This window comes from Neltuma alba, unplaced genomic scaffold (genome assembly GCF_004799145.2).
Source record: "Neltuma alba isolate B1F8T4 unplaced genomic scaffold, ASM479914v2 tig00013471_pilon, whole genome shotgun sequence".
Lineage (NCBI taxonomy): Eukaryota > Viridiplantae > Streptophyta > Magnoliopsida > Fabales > Fabaceae > Neltuma > Neltuma alba.
Window position 1 is genome coordinate 76676 of NW_021637704.1, and position 17092 is coordinate 93767.

The window sequence follows — 17092 nt, forward strand, 5'->3', positions numbered from 1 at the left end:
ATGGTTTGTTGGTGGCTATGGAGATGTCGAAACCTCACTATCTTCAAAGGGAAATGGATTACCAATGAAGCTGTCATCGCTAATGCCAACGCCTTGATCACAAATCTTAGTGAGGTCCAGAAGCACCTCAGCACGGTGCCTTTACAAGGTGTCCGACGTGTTGAAGCTCCCAACAGATGGCAACCACTTGAAGAAGGATGGATCAAATTGAATGTCGATGGAGCCTTCTCGGCTATCACAGATTCCGTTGCCTGTAGAGGAGCTATGAGGAACTCTGCTGGTAACTTTCTACGAGGCTTTATTTATAAACTTGATGAAGGAGATGCTCTGTCTGCCAAACTGTGGACATGCTTGCATGGCCTAAAAATTGCGTGGGACGACGGACATCGAAATGTTATTCTTGAATCGGGTGCGACAAATGTCATTGAGCTTCTGAATGTGGAACCTAAGGTCTGTCATGCTGATTATAATGTTCTCCAAGAAGTTAGGACCCTACTAAGCAGAAACTGGAATGTGCGTTTAGGTTATGTGAATAGGGAATGCAACAAAGCTGCCGATTTTTTGGCTAAAAGAGGACTTGAAGCTATGCAAGGCTTCCATTTTGTTACTAATGTTCCCAGTGAACTGGCTTCTATTTTGAATTTGGATTGCACTACTGTCAATTCAAATATGCATGTAGAACCTTTATGAGGACTCTCTGCTATCAAAAAACAAAAAGAATTAAAACATGGTAACTGTGAAATGAAGCATGCTAATTTAGAATTCTTTCTCAGTTTCTAATAAAAAGGGCATTGGAGTCATTTCATAAAATTTTAAAACTCCTCTTTGAGTCATATGACCTGATTAGGAGCTTGGTAAATTTAATGACTTAAATAAAATTTGGCTTATTTAAATGTCTTTTTAAAGAATTTTTCCTAATTTTTTATATATATTTTACTAGATACACATAACATAAATATTTGTGATTATTTCATTCAATTTGATTCTCTTTAAATCTCTTATTTCTTTAATCTTTTAAATAGTAAAAAATTTACTTATTCCAAATTTTTTGTGTATAACTAATTGTAAAACCCACATAAAATTAGGAGAATTTTAGTTAGCCCCTTTAAAGCAATTTAATATCTAATAGCCCCCATAAGATTCTAAAATTTCATTTCAATCTATTTGACCAATGTGAAATTAAATGTTATGGGTAAGAATACAATTATGCTTTTGCTTCTTTTTTTTTGGTAAAAAAAAAAAAACCTCGTTGGAGCTTTGGCCTTCGTGGCTGGAGCTTTGGGGGTTGGATAATTTTTGTTAAAAATAAAGTGGCCAATGAGGTTTGAACCTATGACCCCTTGGCACTATAACCACCAAGCCATACAATCTATCTAATTATATGATGCAATATATATATATATATATAACAAAACAAATGCAAATGGTCAAATATAAATAAACAACTGAAACATGGCAATTCATAACACATATTAAACAATTCATAAGAGGCATACAGGAATTCACAACTCCATTTGATGTACTATGAAGAGAATAAACAACTAAAGTTAGACAATTTACAAAATTAAGAAATTTTCAAAATGTATATGAGAATTCACAACTCCATTTGAGGTTCTATAGGGGGGAAAAATCAAATGTTGAAAGTTGCATCAGCAATCCAAATAAGATGATTTACAACACAACTTAGACAATTTTATTTCTTTTATTGTGGGTCCCTTGCTCTAATGTTTGAAGCAAGTTTATTGCTTTTATTGCTTGCAATTCTTATTCATAAATATATATATTTTTCTATTTCTAATAAATTTCAATTGTGTTGGATTCGCAGATTGTGTTAGATTGAAATTAATTAGATTGATGAACCACAACCCAAGCTTGAGTCATTAGAGCAAGTATTAGAGGAAGGTAATCATCTTATTTTAATTGTTCATGCAACCCTTAATACTTAAATCATTAGAGCTAGAGCAAGGGATTCACAGTAAAAGAAATAAAATTTCCTATTACACATTAGGCCCGAGTCTGCCATTGATGGGCCAAACTACTTGATCCAAGAGAAGAGAATCAATCATAAATCAAAAGCAGTTAATGACTGATGAGGAAATATTCAATCAAGCATTATGTACTTGATTGATTAGGGAGAAATCAATCAGACATTTATTGCTGATTGTGGCGTCAAAATATTATCTCATAATAAATGAGGAAGATTGCACCTTCCTAAAATAAGAGCTACCCTGGCCCTATAAATAGGAGGTGCCTCTATCTATTCTCTTCACCCCTGCTATTGGGAGTGAGTCCATTCCTTAATATCAGTGGTTTAATTTAACATTAATTACTCTTTTCTTGAATCAGCCGTACTCTTTTCAAAATGATTTCGTAGGATTTCATAGAAAGCTTTGATTCTTTCTTTCGCTTTTGTTTGTGTTTGGGATATCAATATTATTTTGCTTGGTGAACCATGATGAATCCATTTCCTAAAAAATTATGACCCATTGGATCAATTTTACAAGATTTGGTATATGTAAGAATAATAAAGGATTTCTATTAAATTCACATGAGCTGGTGTATTACGGTTCATAAAGGGATAAGAGTGTTGGCACTTCTGGAGCATCTAAAGCTAACCTTCTAGCTGAAATTCTGTATTGGCTGGTGTACATATGTTGTACTGATTGTGTACGACAGTGGTTATCAAATGAGGGGTTTAATATTTTATTAAAAAAAAATTTCCAAAAAAGAAATCTCAACTACAACATTTCTTGTCAGTTATAATAGACACTATAATTAGTTAAATACGGCGTCTGGTATGCACATCAACAAACGTTGTAATCAATCAATTACGATGTCTGTCATGAGGTATACCAGACGCCTTACACATCTATTATTTTTAATTAATTTTTTAAACCACGCAATTCAATTATTAAATACTCTCTTCTGTTTTTACCATAAAATTATAATAACCGACTTGTGGTTTAAAACTTTTGTTAAAATAAGTTAAAAGTAATAAATATGTCAAGAATGCATTTTTTTTCAAATATACCCTTATTTATAAGAGAATGAATGAGAAAGAGAAATAGTAAGAAAAATGTGAAAGAGAAAAGAGATAAAATTGGTAAAAATGCACTTACTGTTCAAACAATCATAAACCGGGTAATTTTAAAAAGGATCAAACCAATTCAAAAATTAAAATATTACACATATGACTGGAGGGAGTGTTTATTTCATGTAGTTAAAAACATTTTTTAAAGCTAATCTATACATGCATTTGTGGATATACATATTAATTTTAAGAGTTGCGGCTGTAATTAATTGGAAAGATAGTGCGCGAAGAAAAAGCAGCCAAATTCTTCAAACGCAGAGAGTATCGCTTTCTACCCTTTTATTTTAATTTTTAATATGTAATTTTTCCTGATGTCAAATGAGACTTATTTATATAAAAAAAAGGTCTTATCAATTTATGAAAATATCAAATGCTACTCTTATATGCTTTGACGCTCCATTTCAAATTGTAATTATATTCTCATGTAAAATGCCAAAAATGCTCTTAGACCGACTATCATTAGCCAACCAATGGATCACCGGTCTGACCAGTTAAAAAAATCAATTTTAACTTATGTACCAGATTTTCTTGTTCATTTACTTTGTCGTGATTTAGGCACTTAGTGCTTTCTGTTTTTCCTGATAAAAAAGTCAATTTTAGGAGGTGTTTGGATATAACCAAACCATGGTTTGGAGAAAAGTTTCTAGAGAATAGATTCTGGGGAGAATAGATTTTTTGAAGAATAGATTTTGTGAAAAAGTGATTCTGAGAAGTGAGAGTGTTTGGATAGTTGTTACCAGAAACACTTTTTACATGTACAAATTACTAACAATGGCATAAGTTAATATGATAATTACAGAAAAAATATATTTTATGATATATTTTAATTTGAAGGAATAAAATTGTTAATAATATATTTTTTATTAACGTAATTAATAATACATAACATAATATAATTAATAAATAATTAATATGTATATATATTTATAAGATATAAGATTAAATGTATTTATAAAAAAATATTTTTATAAAAGAAAAACAACAAGAAACATATCCTATAAGCTTTCACACTCTCCCTCTTTTTTTTTTCCAAAAGCAAAAAATTTTTGCTTTTCCCAAAACCATGGTTTTGGTTTTTTTAAGGGTGTTTGGATGATATTTGGGTGATTTTTTTCCAAACCATGGTTTGCGTTATCACTCAAACACCCCGTTAGAAAAATTAATTTCTTAATTTTTTAACTTTTAACTTGAATATTGTAATTCAATTCCTCAAGTTTAACTTGTGACGACTTAGTTTCTAAAATTTGGTCGGTCTAACAATTTCTTTTTTGTTGAGTTTAATCCATTGAATATTGCTTACAGATTGGTTAAAAGCGTAATTCTTCTCAGTCCCAATCCAGAGATGGTTTGTTCCTTTGTTTTTTTACCTTTTCACTTTTCAGATTTCTTTCTTTATCTTTTTCCTAAATGTGTAATGACTCTTTTTCTCCGGAAAAAAAAAATTCCATTCATTTTAACACATAATGCTAGATATATGCTGACAATGCTGCCATGTAGGCAAATATTTAATGACCTAAACTCGATAAGGACAAGACTATAAAAGAGACAAAATTTTAGTAACTCAGTCACGATTGATGAGATAAACTTTAGAAGCTGAGTCATAAAATATTAAATAACTATTTTTTTCCAATAATTTTTTAAAAAATATTCACTTAGGTATTAATATTTACATGTTAAACATTAGTGATTTGCTAGTGATTAGTAAGTCTTTCAGATTTTCGAATTAATCTTCTTACATTTACAAATCACTTTCTTACAGTATTAATACTTTAACACATACTCTTAGATTTATAAGTTAATTTTTATATTTTTAATTATTGATTTATTCACCAACGGTTGGTATGACTACCTGTTAGACATTTAAAATAAATATAATCTTATAAATGTTACTCTTAGAAAACATAAAGCCATTACTTGAAAAATTACATAGTAAAAGGAATAATATATATACGTGTGTGTGTGTGTGTGTGTGTGTGGGGACAAATAATATCTTATAACGGATCACATAAAAGGAAAAAAAAAAACTGGCAAATTTAACATACAACTATCACCAAATAAGATATACACGCACACAAAAATTAGGATTGTACTTCGATTGAGTTATCATCATAATAAGGAATTGAATAGTGTTTCATTCATATGGACATGCCCATGTCATTGTAATCTTAATTCAATATAAATTAGTCCTTATAATTTTGATTCAGCTAAAATTAAGTCCCTAAATTTTTAAATCGTTTAAATTTAATTCCTGACATTTAAAACGATGAAACTACAGGGAATAAAGTATTTTTTGAATGTCAAGATGTCATACTATAACATATTCATGCCAGTGATATCTTACCTCTTGTTGTGTAACTAGGAAGGAACAAGGAATATTAAAAGTGCTGCTTATAATACTACTTTGAAATTAGAACACGTCCTATTAAAAGGTTAAATCTTCAACCAATGTTATCTTATCTCTCGTTATGTAATTTATAATTAAACGTTTAAGTGAGTATACTTTTTAAAATTTTTGATGATTTTCTAAAATTCGTGATTTTTTAACCTATTTCATTTTTGCTTAGACTCAGGCTTACTTTTCATTTCTTAGATAATATAATCATCGACTTACTCTATAAGCATCAACATATCAAAATTAATGGGTTAAAGGAAAACACATCCCTATAAACGGTAACGATTTCCCAATTTTCGGGAAAAATTGAACAATTTTCAGTTGTAAGTACATGATTGGTTGATTTTAGGTCATTGACCATGTTCAATTTTCAGTTGTATTGTTGGTGGTTGTCAAAGAAAAAGAATTATGCTTGTGATCTTTTATTTTCTTATCATAAAATAAAACGCAAAGAGTTGGGTCTCGTGGTACTAAACACCTGCTTCGAAACCTTTTTAAATGTAAAATTGTAAGTTTCAATTTTTTGTGAGGGGTATAAGAATGTCAGAATGAAAAAGAACATGCATTAGTATTAGATATACGAAACGAATTTAACAAGACAAAATAACATAATTAATATGGATGTTACCGAAAAGAATGATTATTAATCTTTAGCTAAATTAAGAATGATGGAGTACTATGCGGGAGGGGCTCAAGGGCCCTTCCAAATAAACCTGACTGCCTTATTTTGATGATAATAAAATCTTTGGGAGTAGCCCTATCTGTGACATATATCTACCAAGAAACTGTTGAAATAAATTGTGCTGCAAATTATTAGACTTGTTCCTTACGCCAAAAATAGCTAAATTAAATGACTGAGATAGACTCACTAGATGCTTACATAGTCGTGATTAATCCTTTAAACGCTACAAGTATGACTATCATACATCTAACTAGAATAAATACTAATAAAATTTTTAGATAGAATAGGTATGATATACAAATTAATATTCCACACACAAACTCTTGCTCCATTCTTAAGCTTGACGGATAAGAGAAGATTGTTTTGGGGGGGAGGGGTAAAACATCCCTCAAAAGCTCCCTAAGCTATCTATGTGTAAGTGATGCTAATTAGAGCAGCAAATTGAGACTCATTCCCATCGGTATTTTCATTTCAACATCTTTTCTTCATTTAATATCTCCATGTTTAATTGATGTTAATGCTTTCTTCATTTCTCAAGTTTTGAATGCTTGCATGAATGAAAAATAAAAATAAAAGAGAAGCCCAATAACCATTTCTATGGAAGAAGAGGGAACCCTTCTTCAAAAAGTTGTTATTCCAATAATCTAGACTCCCTGAAATCCAAAAACATTCAAAATATAATGTTCACATTTGCTCACTCCCCTACAGAAAACATAAAACCTTATAAACTATGTAATTTATCTTACAAAGAAACAATGACTAAAACTTCCATATAAAGATTATTTAACTAGTGCTGCATCTCTAACATCTTACATAAATATGACCTTATCTTTTTCAATGAGACGACAACATCAGTCATCATAATTCGTGCTTCAGGTAATTCAGTGCAACAACTTAATGCCAACTCAAAAATTGATGATATATGTGCTAATATATTGTTTATATTTGAATTCCCTTTAGGTAGCAAATTGACATCTAGAATATTGATGATTGAATGTGGTGTTGATTTGCTAACCCAATCTTTCAAACCAAGATCTTCCTCAAACATTTCATCGGTTGGCTTCTTCCTTGTAAATATCTCCATTAGCATGATACCATAGCTATACACATCTCCTTTGAAAGAAACCACTCCTTTTGATCCATACTCTATATGTCAAAAGAGAATATATGGTTTTTTGTTAAACTTTACTTTTGTATAGCTAATACAAATTTTTGCATATAGGAATGGAAAATTTATGTCAATCATTGTATAATATAAAATTTCACATAGAATAATAAAAAACAGACATAATTGAACTAAGATATTATTATTAAATTATTACCTGGTGCCATATAGCCAACTGTAGCTAATGTTTTTGTACGAGTTTCCAACTGTCCTTCACCTAATAGTTTAGCCATGCCAAAATCACTAAGATGAGCCACCATATCTTCATCCAACAAAACATTACTTGGTTTTATGTCACAATGAACAATTGGAGTAGAAATACCATGATGAAGATACTCTAATGCAGTTGCCACATCAACCATTATATTCAACCTTTGTAGGATATCTAAACAGTAGTTATGAGAGTACAACCATCTATCAAGGCTTCCAGTTGACATGAATTCCATTATTAGAGACTTGAAATCATCATTCGAGCAACAACTAATGATCTTAATGAGATTACGGTGGCGTAAATTGCACATAGCTGCACATTCAATATCAAAACTTCTCAATGCTTCTTCCATGTCTATGTTAAATACTTTGACAGCAACTATCTTTTCATTTGGAAGAATTGCTTTATATACTGATCCAAAACTTCCAGAGCCAAGAAGATTACTTTCATCAAATCTATTTGTTCCCTGTAAAAGCTCATAATAGGATATCCTAGTTGGTGCATCCAAATTTGTTAAATCCCTTTTGGTTGCATAGTTAGAATCGTCTCTGTTATGCTTTAGAAAGATAATGCTTGTAACGACCAAAATGACAACCATGATAGGCACTGAGCATTTTATCACCAGCATCACTTTGTTTGATTTGTGTTTGTTTCCTCTCCTACATGGTTGGACTTGTAGTTGGGATTTCCCACAAAGATTTTTATTCATCATAAAAGATTGAGCGGTAAAATTTTGAAAAGGACCACCATTTGGAATTTCTCCATCCAACAAATTGTAAGAAAGATTAATGTATTTAAGATTGAGTAATGACTCTAAGGACTTTGGAATCACACCAGATAAATAATTATGGGAAAGGTCCATGGACTCTATGCTTATCATGCTACTAAATGATTGAGGAATAGACCCTTGTAATTTGTTGTTAGCCAAAGATAGAGTTATCAAGGTTTGCAAGCCACCCATAGTTGTAGGGATGCTTCCTGAAATCTGGTTTCTTGACAAGTTCAACAATATAATTGCTCTAAAGTTTGATAACTCTGGCGATATTGATCCACTCAATGCATTGGACGATATGTCTAAAATTAAGATATCTTTGAGACTCCAGAAAGAAAAAGGTATATGAAACATCAATTTGTTGGAGCTAAAATTCAACTTCCGCAAAGAAGTATTCCCGAGACATCCTGGTAATGCTCCCGAAAACATGTTGTTGGCAAGATACAACTCACTTAGACTTTTGAGTTGGCAAAGTTCATTTATGATGGAACCCTGCAATCTGTTGTTGCTGAGACTTAAACGTTGAAGTTTATGTAAGTTGCTAACTCTGTCTGGAATCAACCCAGTCAAATCATTCCCATCCAAAGCTAAGTCGAACAAGTTTTTTAAATTTCCAATGACATTGGGTATAGATCCATTTAATTTATTCAATGACAAATTTAACTTAATGAGCTTAGAAGCATTTGATATGCTGTTTGGAATTTGTCCAATTATCTCATTATCATCTAGTAGTAAATTCTCCAAGTTGGGAAGGCCAATCCCTAAATATGATGGGAGAAGGCTAGAGAGGGAATTATTGCCAAGCCTTAAGTATTTCAATGTTGAAATGGTGAATATACTGAAAGGAATAGGTCCACTCAAATAATTTGATCCCAAATCTATGATTTCAAGTTTAACAAGACCGCCTATGTCCTTGGGTATAAAACCTGCCCAAAAAAAAAGATCTGTAAAAAGAAACCGAAACAGGTAATAGTGTTTGCGGATAACATGGTAAAATATGTTGAATGATATAGGTGAATGTTGAAATGTTGAATATATTAAAAGGAGTGGTCCTTTCGAATGATATAGAGTCCAGCTTGACACATTAGGTTTATCGAGTTAGCCTGTGCTTTTATGTACAAAATCTGGTCGTAAAAAATTGGTGGAAATCATGACTTCCATATAATTCAATAATGATTTGATAGGACATTAATGAATTTACGAAATAGAAAAGAAACAGTTCAAAAAAACTTGCAAAAGAAAATTAAACAGTAAACGGATGTATTCTCTAATTACGGTGCAGGAGGGGAGCAGTAGAACATGCTAGTGCGTGTGCGTAACATGTGCGGCTCATATATATGGTATTTAGCTTTTCAATGAACAGAGTATAAATCATATGGAACAGAATACTTAAATATTATATTTTGTCAACAAACAAATGTCATTTTAAATTTATTCTATTCAAGAAAATGATTAAAAAAGTAAAAGTAAGGCATAACAATATCATTTTAATCTGCTTTTTCACTAATTTATCTCCCTAAGAATTTGTGTTGGTGCAGTTAAATTAAAAAAAATTGTTTATAATTTACTCAACAGAGCTAATTTGAAAATATTTATTTAATTTCACAACGTGTAGAATAATTCTTCTTTAAACAAAAACGAATTTTTTGCCCAATTAAACATAAATGAATTTAAATGAAGAGATTTACTTGTTGAACAATTGAAAATAATATCTCGCATCATTGTTCATCAGTTTGAGTTATATTTAAATTTTTATTTAATTTTTATATTATAATTTTAATTGATTTTTATACTTATTTAAATATTTTTTAATGAAAATTTTTAATTCTCATGCTGTGATTTTTTTAAAAAGTATCAATATAATTTTAATTCTAATTAAATGATAGATTGTTATGCATATGCGTGCACGTGCTCACACACAGGCTCCAAATTTGTGTTTACTTTAACATTAATTTTACCATATTATACAAAAACTGTCAAATATTATTAACGATGGTATGTTTAAGAATAATTCTCAAACTTACATTAAATATATTAAAATATTTCAAGAAATATTCATTTCAACCCAAAAGCATAAAATACGGAAATAAATTTTTTTTATTTATTTAAAACTTTGTGAAAATTTTGAAATAAGAAAAATTAAGAAAATCATAATTAAAATTACTGTGAAAATGACTTCTATAATTTTTTAAGAAATAAAAATTTTTATACTGTAATTGTTCAATAAATATTTAATTTGGAATTAATGAACTTAAAAATAAAAAATATAAATAGAAGTTAAAGAGATAAAGAATTTACTCTGGAATAAAAAGAGAGAACAAGTGCACATGGTGATTTTGGGCGCACCCATGCACACACACATATGCAGGTTGCATACTTTCTCCATTCGGTTGATTTTGCGTATTTTTCTAATTTCATATTTAATAATTATTCAAAACTTATTATATGGAAAAATTTTATTGTCAAAGCTTTACTTAATTTCACAAATAATTGACCGTGGAACAGTTTCTCTTTAAATCCAACTAAATTCAAACTATTAGATTCAATTACTTGACTGACTATTAAAAACATCTTGTGTTTTCGTTTTTTAGTTTGAGTTTAAATTTTCAGCTCAAAAAAGTTTGAGTTTAAATTTGGTTTAAAAAGGACAAAATTCCCTGTCCCACGTAAGAGCTTTTTCTCTCTCCTCTGTGAGAGTTAATTACGGCTGTTTATCATTGATCTTGTATTTCTGAGGGAATTTTGCTCCACCACCCACTCCGACGGAGTTTCGAAGAATGACTATGTTATGGCGCATTGTTGTGACGTAAATTTTTGAGGGCCTGGTGCAGGCTTAAGGAGTTTTTAGTGGATGTGTGAGTTTTTGCAATAGTGGAAGGAAGTACGAGTGGTTTGTGTCAGAAGGATGGTGAGATGGAGGTGAAATTGATATGGACATAAAAGAGCAAAGGAAGATTAATGGAGGTGCATTGGTAGGGAAATTGGCGACTGAGAAGAGTTTGAATAGAATCACAACGATTCATATGATCAGAAAGGGCTGGAATCTGATCAAGAATGAGGATATAGAGATACTGGATGTTGATAAGCACGTGTTCATATTTGAATTCAAACATCGATCAGATTATCTGCGTATTCTGAATGGAAGGCCATGGTTGATAAAAGTGATTTGCTTAATGTTCAGCCTTGGGAAGAGGATATGGTAATTAGCGAGGTTAATTTGAGAAGTGCCCTTTGTGGATTCAGTTCCATGGCTTACCACAGGGAGCTTTGGATATTGAGAACGCTGTAACTCTAATATCGCTGATTGGTGATGTTGTGATGGTAGAAGATACAAGGAAGAATGACTCATTCATTCGTATATTCTTATGAGTCAGAGTCTTGGTAGATCTGAAGAGACATTTGGTTACCAGAATGTGGACGTCTAAACCAGATGAAGATCCTATACGGAATAAAGCAAGGCATAAATGCTTACAGATTTTTTGTTTCAAATGTGGTAGAATTGGACATGAATTTAGAAGTTGTGTGTTGTTGAGTGAGAAAGGCTTGAGCTGCGAGAGGAAATTTTGCAGTTGGTTGAGTGTGCAAACTGCCAAAAATATAGATGAGGCTATTAGAGTTTGAAGAGAAGGATGGGAGGAATATGATGAAGCTTTTGCAAGAAGAGATTCTCCTGTAATTACTGAATTTCAAATTGATGTCAGGAGGAAAGGGAAGGATGTTCTGGAGAAGTTCGTAGGGGAGAAGGATTGTGAAGTGATAGGAGCTTTACAAAGAAAGGAGAACTCACTAGTTGAAAAGGAAAATATGAGCAGTATGAATTCAAATGTGACTGAGAGGCCACAGGAATGTAAGGGGAATAGTTAAAAAGTTGAGTTGGCAAAAAGAAGGATTGATTTGGAGAAGTTGAAGGAAGCAAAGATAACTGGCAGTGTTCTGAAATGTAACTCTAATAATATAAAGGCACGGAGTGTGGAAGTGAAGAGTAGGGGGGATCTTTTGAAAGCAATTGTGGTTGATGGAGATGCCTCTCCAATGTCAGAGGTTATTGCTAGTTTGAAGAAGGTAAAGTTGAAGAGAGGATTAGTGGAGGAAGTGGATTGCAATCGAGTAAAAGAAGAAAGTTGTGTTTTGAGAGTAATCCTAATGAATCTGTGAAAAACAAACAAACTATCAAAAACAAAAGAGGTTGTGGTAGTATTAATTTGATTAAACGCTAAATGAGAAGGGAGGCAGGAGAAGGGGAGGGAGGAGTCAAGGAGGCCCTGGTTTAATTGAAACGGAGACAGTGGAGAAGCTTTTGAGTCAAAGTATGATGAATTGTGCTTAAGATCTTAGTGGTTGGCCTAAAACAGCCACTAAGGGGCCATGAAAATCCTAGCACGGAGCTATCAAGGTCTGGAAAGAGCCTTGACAGTTAAGAAGTTGAAGGAAGAAATTTTTTAAACACAAACCTTCTATAACCTTCTAATGGAAACAAAGATGAAGAAAGAAAAGATTGGTAGAATTAAAGAGACGTGCAGAATGGAGGAGGAATTTTATGTGGAGTGTAATATCCCTAATTTCAAAGCTAGCAATTACTAAGATGTTTAGGAGGCTTAAAGAATTATTTAAGGCCTCAGAAAAATAATTATTCCATAAAACCTATTTTCGGGCAAGAAAATCAAGAAAGGAATAATTATTAAAAATAGACAAGAATAATTAAGGAAAAGTTATAGATGATCATTTTGGGAAATAAAAAAGTTTATGGAAGATTTTATTTTCCAAAGAGGGTAGAAATAATTTAAAAGCTAATTTCCTAAATTAAAGAGTTATTTTCTTGAGCAATTAAAAAAAATGGTTAAAGGTTGATTTTTAGTCTAAAATTTTAGGACAACTATTTTATGAGTTAAGAAAGTTAAATGAGGAGAAAAGTTCATATAATGTGTTCAGATTAATTTTTGAGAGTTGTTTAATAAGGAAATATCAAATAAAAAAAGGAAAAAGAAATAGTTAACTCATTACCCATGGGTTGAAAGTTATGTGGGGCACATTCCAATTAGAAGCCCAACTCGTGGGTAAATTCCAAAATTTCCTTTGCCATGACATCTCTGCTTCTTCTCTATATAGAGCACACTTTGCCCTCACTCCACTCGCGCACAAACATGAAAAGGGAGGGGCAGAGAGGGTGCGATTTGGTGGCAGAAGAGACAAGGAGGAAGAAAGAAAGGGAAAGAGGAAGATTCGACGCATATAAGCTAGGATCCAACCAAGGTAAACCTTCTAATGCTCCTCCTACCCTCTTTCTCAGCGTTAGAATACTACTTGGAGAGTTACAGTGACCGTAAGTTGTTGTTGAGGGGAAGGGGGGAAACATCGACAGATTTAAGAGATGCTTTATAGGAGTAGAATAAAGCTTAAGTAGGAATTTTGTGGTGTGCATGCGTTTGTTCTGTTTGACTTTTGATTGCCGAGACCGAGAATCTCTTGTTTCTTCTCTATTATATTGACTATCATAAAAAGGGGTTCTTGAATTTAGATGACCGATTTTGTGTTTAGATAAGAATGGCATAAAATAATCGCATGCTTGTGTATGTGTGCGTGTATGGTATCGATGGATTAATGCTTGGGACTGTGAGGTTTGAATTCTGAAATTTAAGAGCTGGAATAAGTTTATTCATTGAAATTATTGTGAATATGTCGTGATAATTCAAGGTCGCGTGGTTATTGGATCAAAAGTACTAATTGCTGTCTTTGATTCTCTCTTGCTAGTTTTGCTTAATCAGTTTAATCTTGGAAATTTAATACTCAAGGTGGCTTGGTATTGATTATTCTCATTAACTCAAGTCTAAAGGGTGGCTCTTGGAGTCTTTTGAAGCTAGCTAACTCCCAAATTAATTGAAGTAATGATTGTCTAAACTATTGTGCTAGAGGATTGCCATTTCATTGTCATCGCTTGTTAGTTTTCATATTTCATTTCACTCCTACCATTTTATAAACTAAAAACCCAAAAATATTTTACTCTTTTTGCATTTTAATTTTTGCCAAATACTTGGTTAAAAAAAAAAAAACAATCCTTTTCCAAGTCAATTTTTATAGTTTTGCATACTTAGCTACTTAGGAATTTCTCTAAAGGCTCCCTAAAGTGAATACGACCCAGATTTTGAACTATATTACATTAATCGGTTTATTTTGAAGTGGACTTAAGGTGACTAACGGATTTTTCTTCACAAGAAAGTGTCCAATGGTGTCTCACTACTTTTTTTGATGGTGATGCTTTATTTTTTGTGAATGCAAGAAAGCAGAATTGTAAAATGTTGAAAGGCATATTAGATTGCTATTGTAAGGCTTCAGGACTAGCAATCAATTTTGATAAGTCCTGTTTGTTTTTCTCAAAGAACACAAGCGAGGATTTTAAGAGGGAAGTATATGAGGTTTGGATCTTTAAAGCAACTAGTGATAGTCCTAGTAAATATCTGGGAATGCCAATGATGTGGGAAAGTCAAAGTCAGAGGCTCTTTTGTTTGTTAAAAACAAGTTTAGTTTGAAATTACAGAGACAGAAACAAAAGTTGTTGATGTTTTCTGGGAGGGAAGTGATGATTAAGGTAGTAGCAAGCACAGTACCTGTGTTTCCTATCTCCTGTTTCAGATTTTCAAAGAAGGTTTGTGTTGAATTGGATAGCATGATGGCAAGGTTCTGGTAGGGTCAGAGGGAACAAGAAGGTAGAATACACTAGAAATCTTGGAGTTCGCTAAGCCTTTCAAAAAGTGAAGGTGGAATGGGTTTTAGGAATCTAGAGTTGTTTAACAAAGCTCTCCTTGCTAATACTACATGGAGGTTGGTTCAAAATACAGATGCTTTATGGTGTAGGATTTTAAAGGGTTTGTATTTTTCGGATAGTGACTTTTCGCAAGCAAAGCAAGGTTAGAGATACTCTTCAGGTTGTCTAACATTTTAGAAGGAAGAGATTTAATTAAAAAAAGATCTTTGTTGGAGAGTAGGGACTGGAGAGAGGATCAGAGTTTTTGTTGACAATTGGATTCCTGATGCTAATGGGTATGCATTGGCTTCCAGAGATTTGGATGAAGAAAAAAGAGTTTGACTGTGAAGAGCTTAATCAGGAATAATTCTTGGTGCTTTGAAGCAATGAAAGATTGATTCAGTGATGAAGATAAAGCTCTCATTAACTCTTTTAATACTGCTGGATCAAATTTGGCAGATAAGTGTCTTTGGATGATAAGTAGAGATGGTAATTATTCTCTGAAGTTGGGGTATAGGGTAGCTAACTTTAGGCAGAGAAGACGGTGGAAGATTGAGAGCTCCAGGAGGTATCTAAACAGCTGTGGAATCAATTGTGGAGGCTGAAGATCCCTCCTGAGGCAGCTCATTTTATGTGGAAAGTAGTGAGTGGAGCTTTGGCCATCAAGGAAGCTCTTTTTAGAAGAAAATACTCTAGTACACCTACCTGATATTTGTAGATGTCAGGTGGAATCAATTAAGCATGCTTTATTTTTACGTCTATGGGCTGAGAGATGTTGGTTTGGGTACCTTTGTCACTAAGATTCAATAAATCAAGGATGTGTGATATGGCCAGGTGGATGGAGGAATCGAGGAATCAAAAGATGGGACATGATGATTTTAGTATCACTCTTTTTGCTACCACCTGCTGGAAAATTTGGAAAGCTGGGCGCAGGCATATTTTTGGATGCTATTAGATGTGTAGCAAGGGTGTTAAGGCTAGTTAGAGATTATGATGGGGCTCAAAAACAAAGGGGGAGACATAAGATGGAGGGCAATGGTGTTGAAAGAGCGAGAATTTGGAGGGCACCTGAGAATGGAGCAATCAAGTTGAACTTGGATGCTTCTTTCAAGTTTTTTGATATGGCTGCTTCTATAGGGTTGTTGGGAAGAGATGAGAATGGTGTGTTTGTTGGTGGTTTGGGAATGAAGGTTAAGGCATATTCAGCTCTTATTGCAAAACCTTGGCAATCCTGGAAGCTTTAAATTGCAGTGAGAGGTGGGAAGAAAAGAAGGTGATAGTTGACACTGATTGTCAAGAGCTGTTTCACAGATTGAGAGCTTCTGAATTCAGGGGATGCGAGTTGAGCTGTGAAGATGTCATGCTAAGCAGCTATTCAAGTTGTCTTTGTCTTTGGTTTTGGCAAGGGCAATAGAGCTGCTGAGCTGTTAGAAGCAGAGGTTTTAAAAGGAGTAGTACCAAAAGGATGGTTTTCTGAACCACCACCTTTTTGTTTCATATTCTGCAGCATGATTTTGAGCTTTCTAGGACTGGTATTGGCTAACTACTTAGAGTAATTAAGAGATAGATAAAATCTTTGAAAAAAAGGACATACAAAAGTAAAACGAGTTAATATTCAAATATAATTCTTTTAAAATCTCATTGATTGTGCATAATTGGTCTTTGTCTTGGTTTCTCACAAGGGCGGTAGAGCTACTGATTATTTGCAGCAGAGGTTTTGAAAGGAATGGTACCACAAGGATGGTTTTTCTGAACCACCCTTTCTATTTCATATTCTGCAGCATGATCTTGAGCTTTCTAATTGTGACTCTTTATCTGGTATTGTCTAACTACTTGTTGCCTTGTTCTTGTTAAGTGTTGTTTTGTTGTTCTACTGGTATGTTGGGTTGTATGCTAGGATTTTCTTGAGTGTTTACTTGGCTTCGGCTATTAGTTATTGCGCATTGCCAATAAATCATGTGTTGCTTATAGCATTAAACTACTTATTCGGCAGTTACCCCTCAGGAAGTTAACATGTGAAAACTTTAGCTTGAAAAGCTT

The 17092-nt window shown here is 32.8% G+C and overlaps 2 protein-coding genes across 2 annotated transcripts; one reads left to right on the forward strand and one right to left on the reverse strand.

Annotated features, from left to right (window-relative positions):
* Window positions 1-690, forward strand: LOC114737630 (uncharacterized). The gene has a single exon (XM_028925582.1). It carries the CDS (start codon window positions 1-3, stop codon window positions 688-690), a length of 690 nt encoding a protein of 229 aa, XP_028781415.1.
* A 6227-nt stretch (window positions 691-6917) lies between these two features.
* On the reverse strand, window positions 6918-11110 carry LOC114737631 (receptor kinase-like protein Xa21). The gene is made up of 3 exons (XM_028925583.1): window positions 11019-11110; window positions 7488-9151; window positions 6918-7311 (listed from the first exon to the last, which is right to left on the reverse strand). The coding sequence occupies exons 1-3, from the start codon at window positions 11108-11110 to the stop codon at window positions 6953-6955; spliced, it is 2115 nt and encodes a 704-aa protein (XP_028781416.1). The 3' UTR covers window positions 6918-6952.
* Between the last annotated feature and the right edge of the window lie 5982 nt (window positions 11111-17092).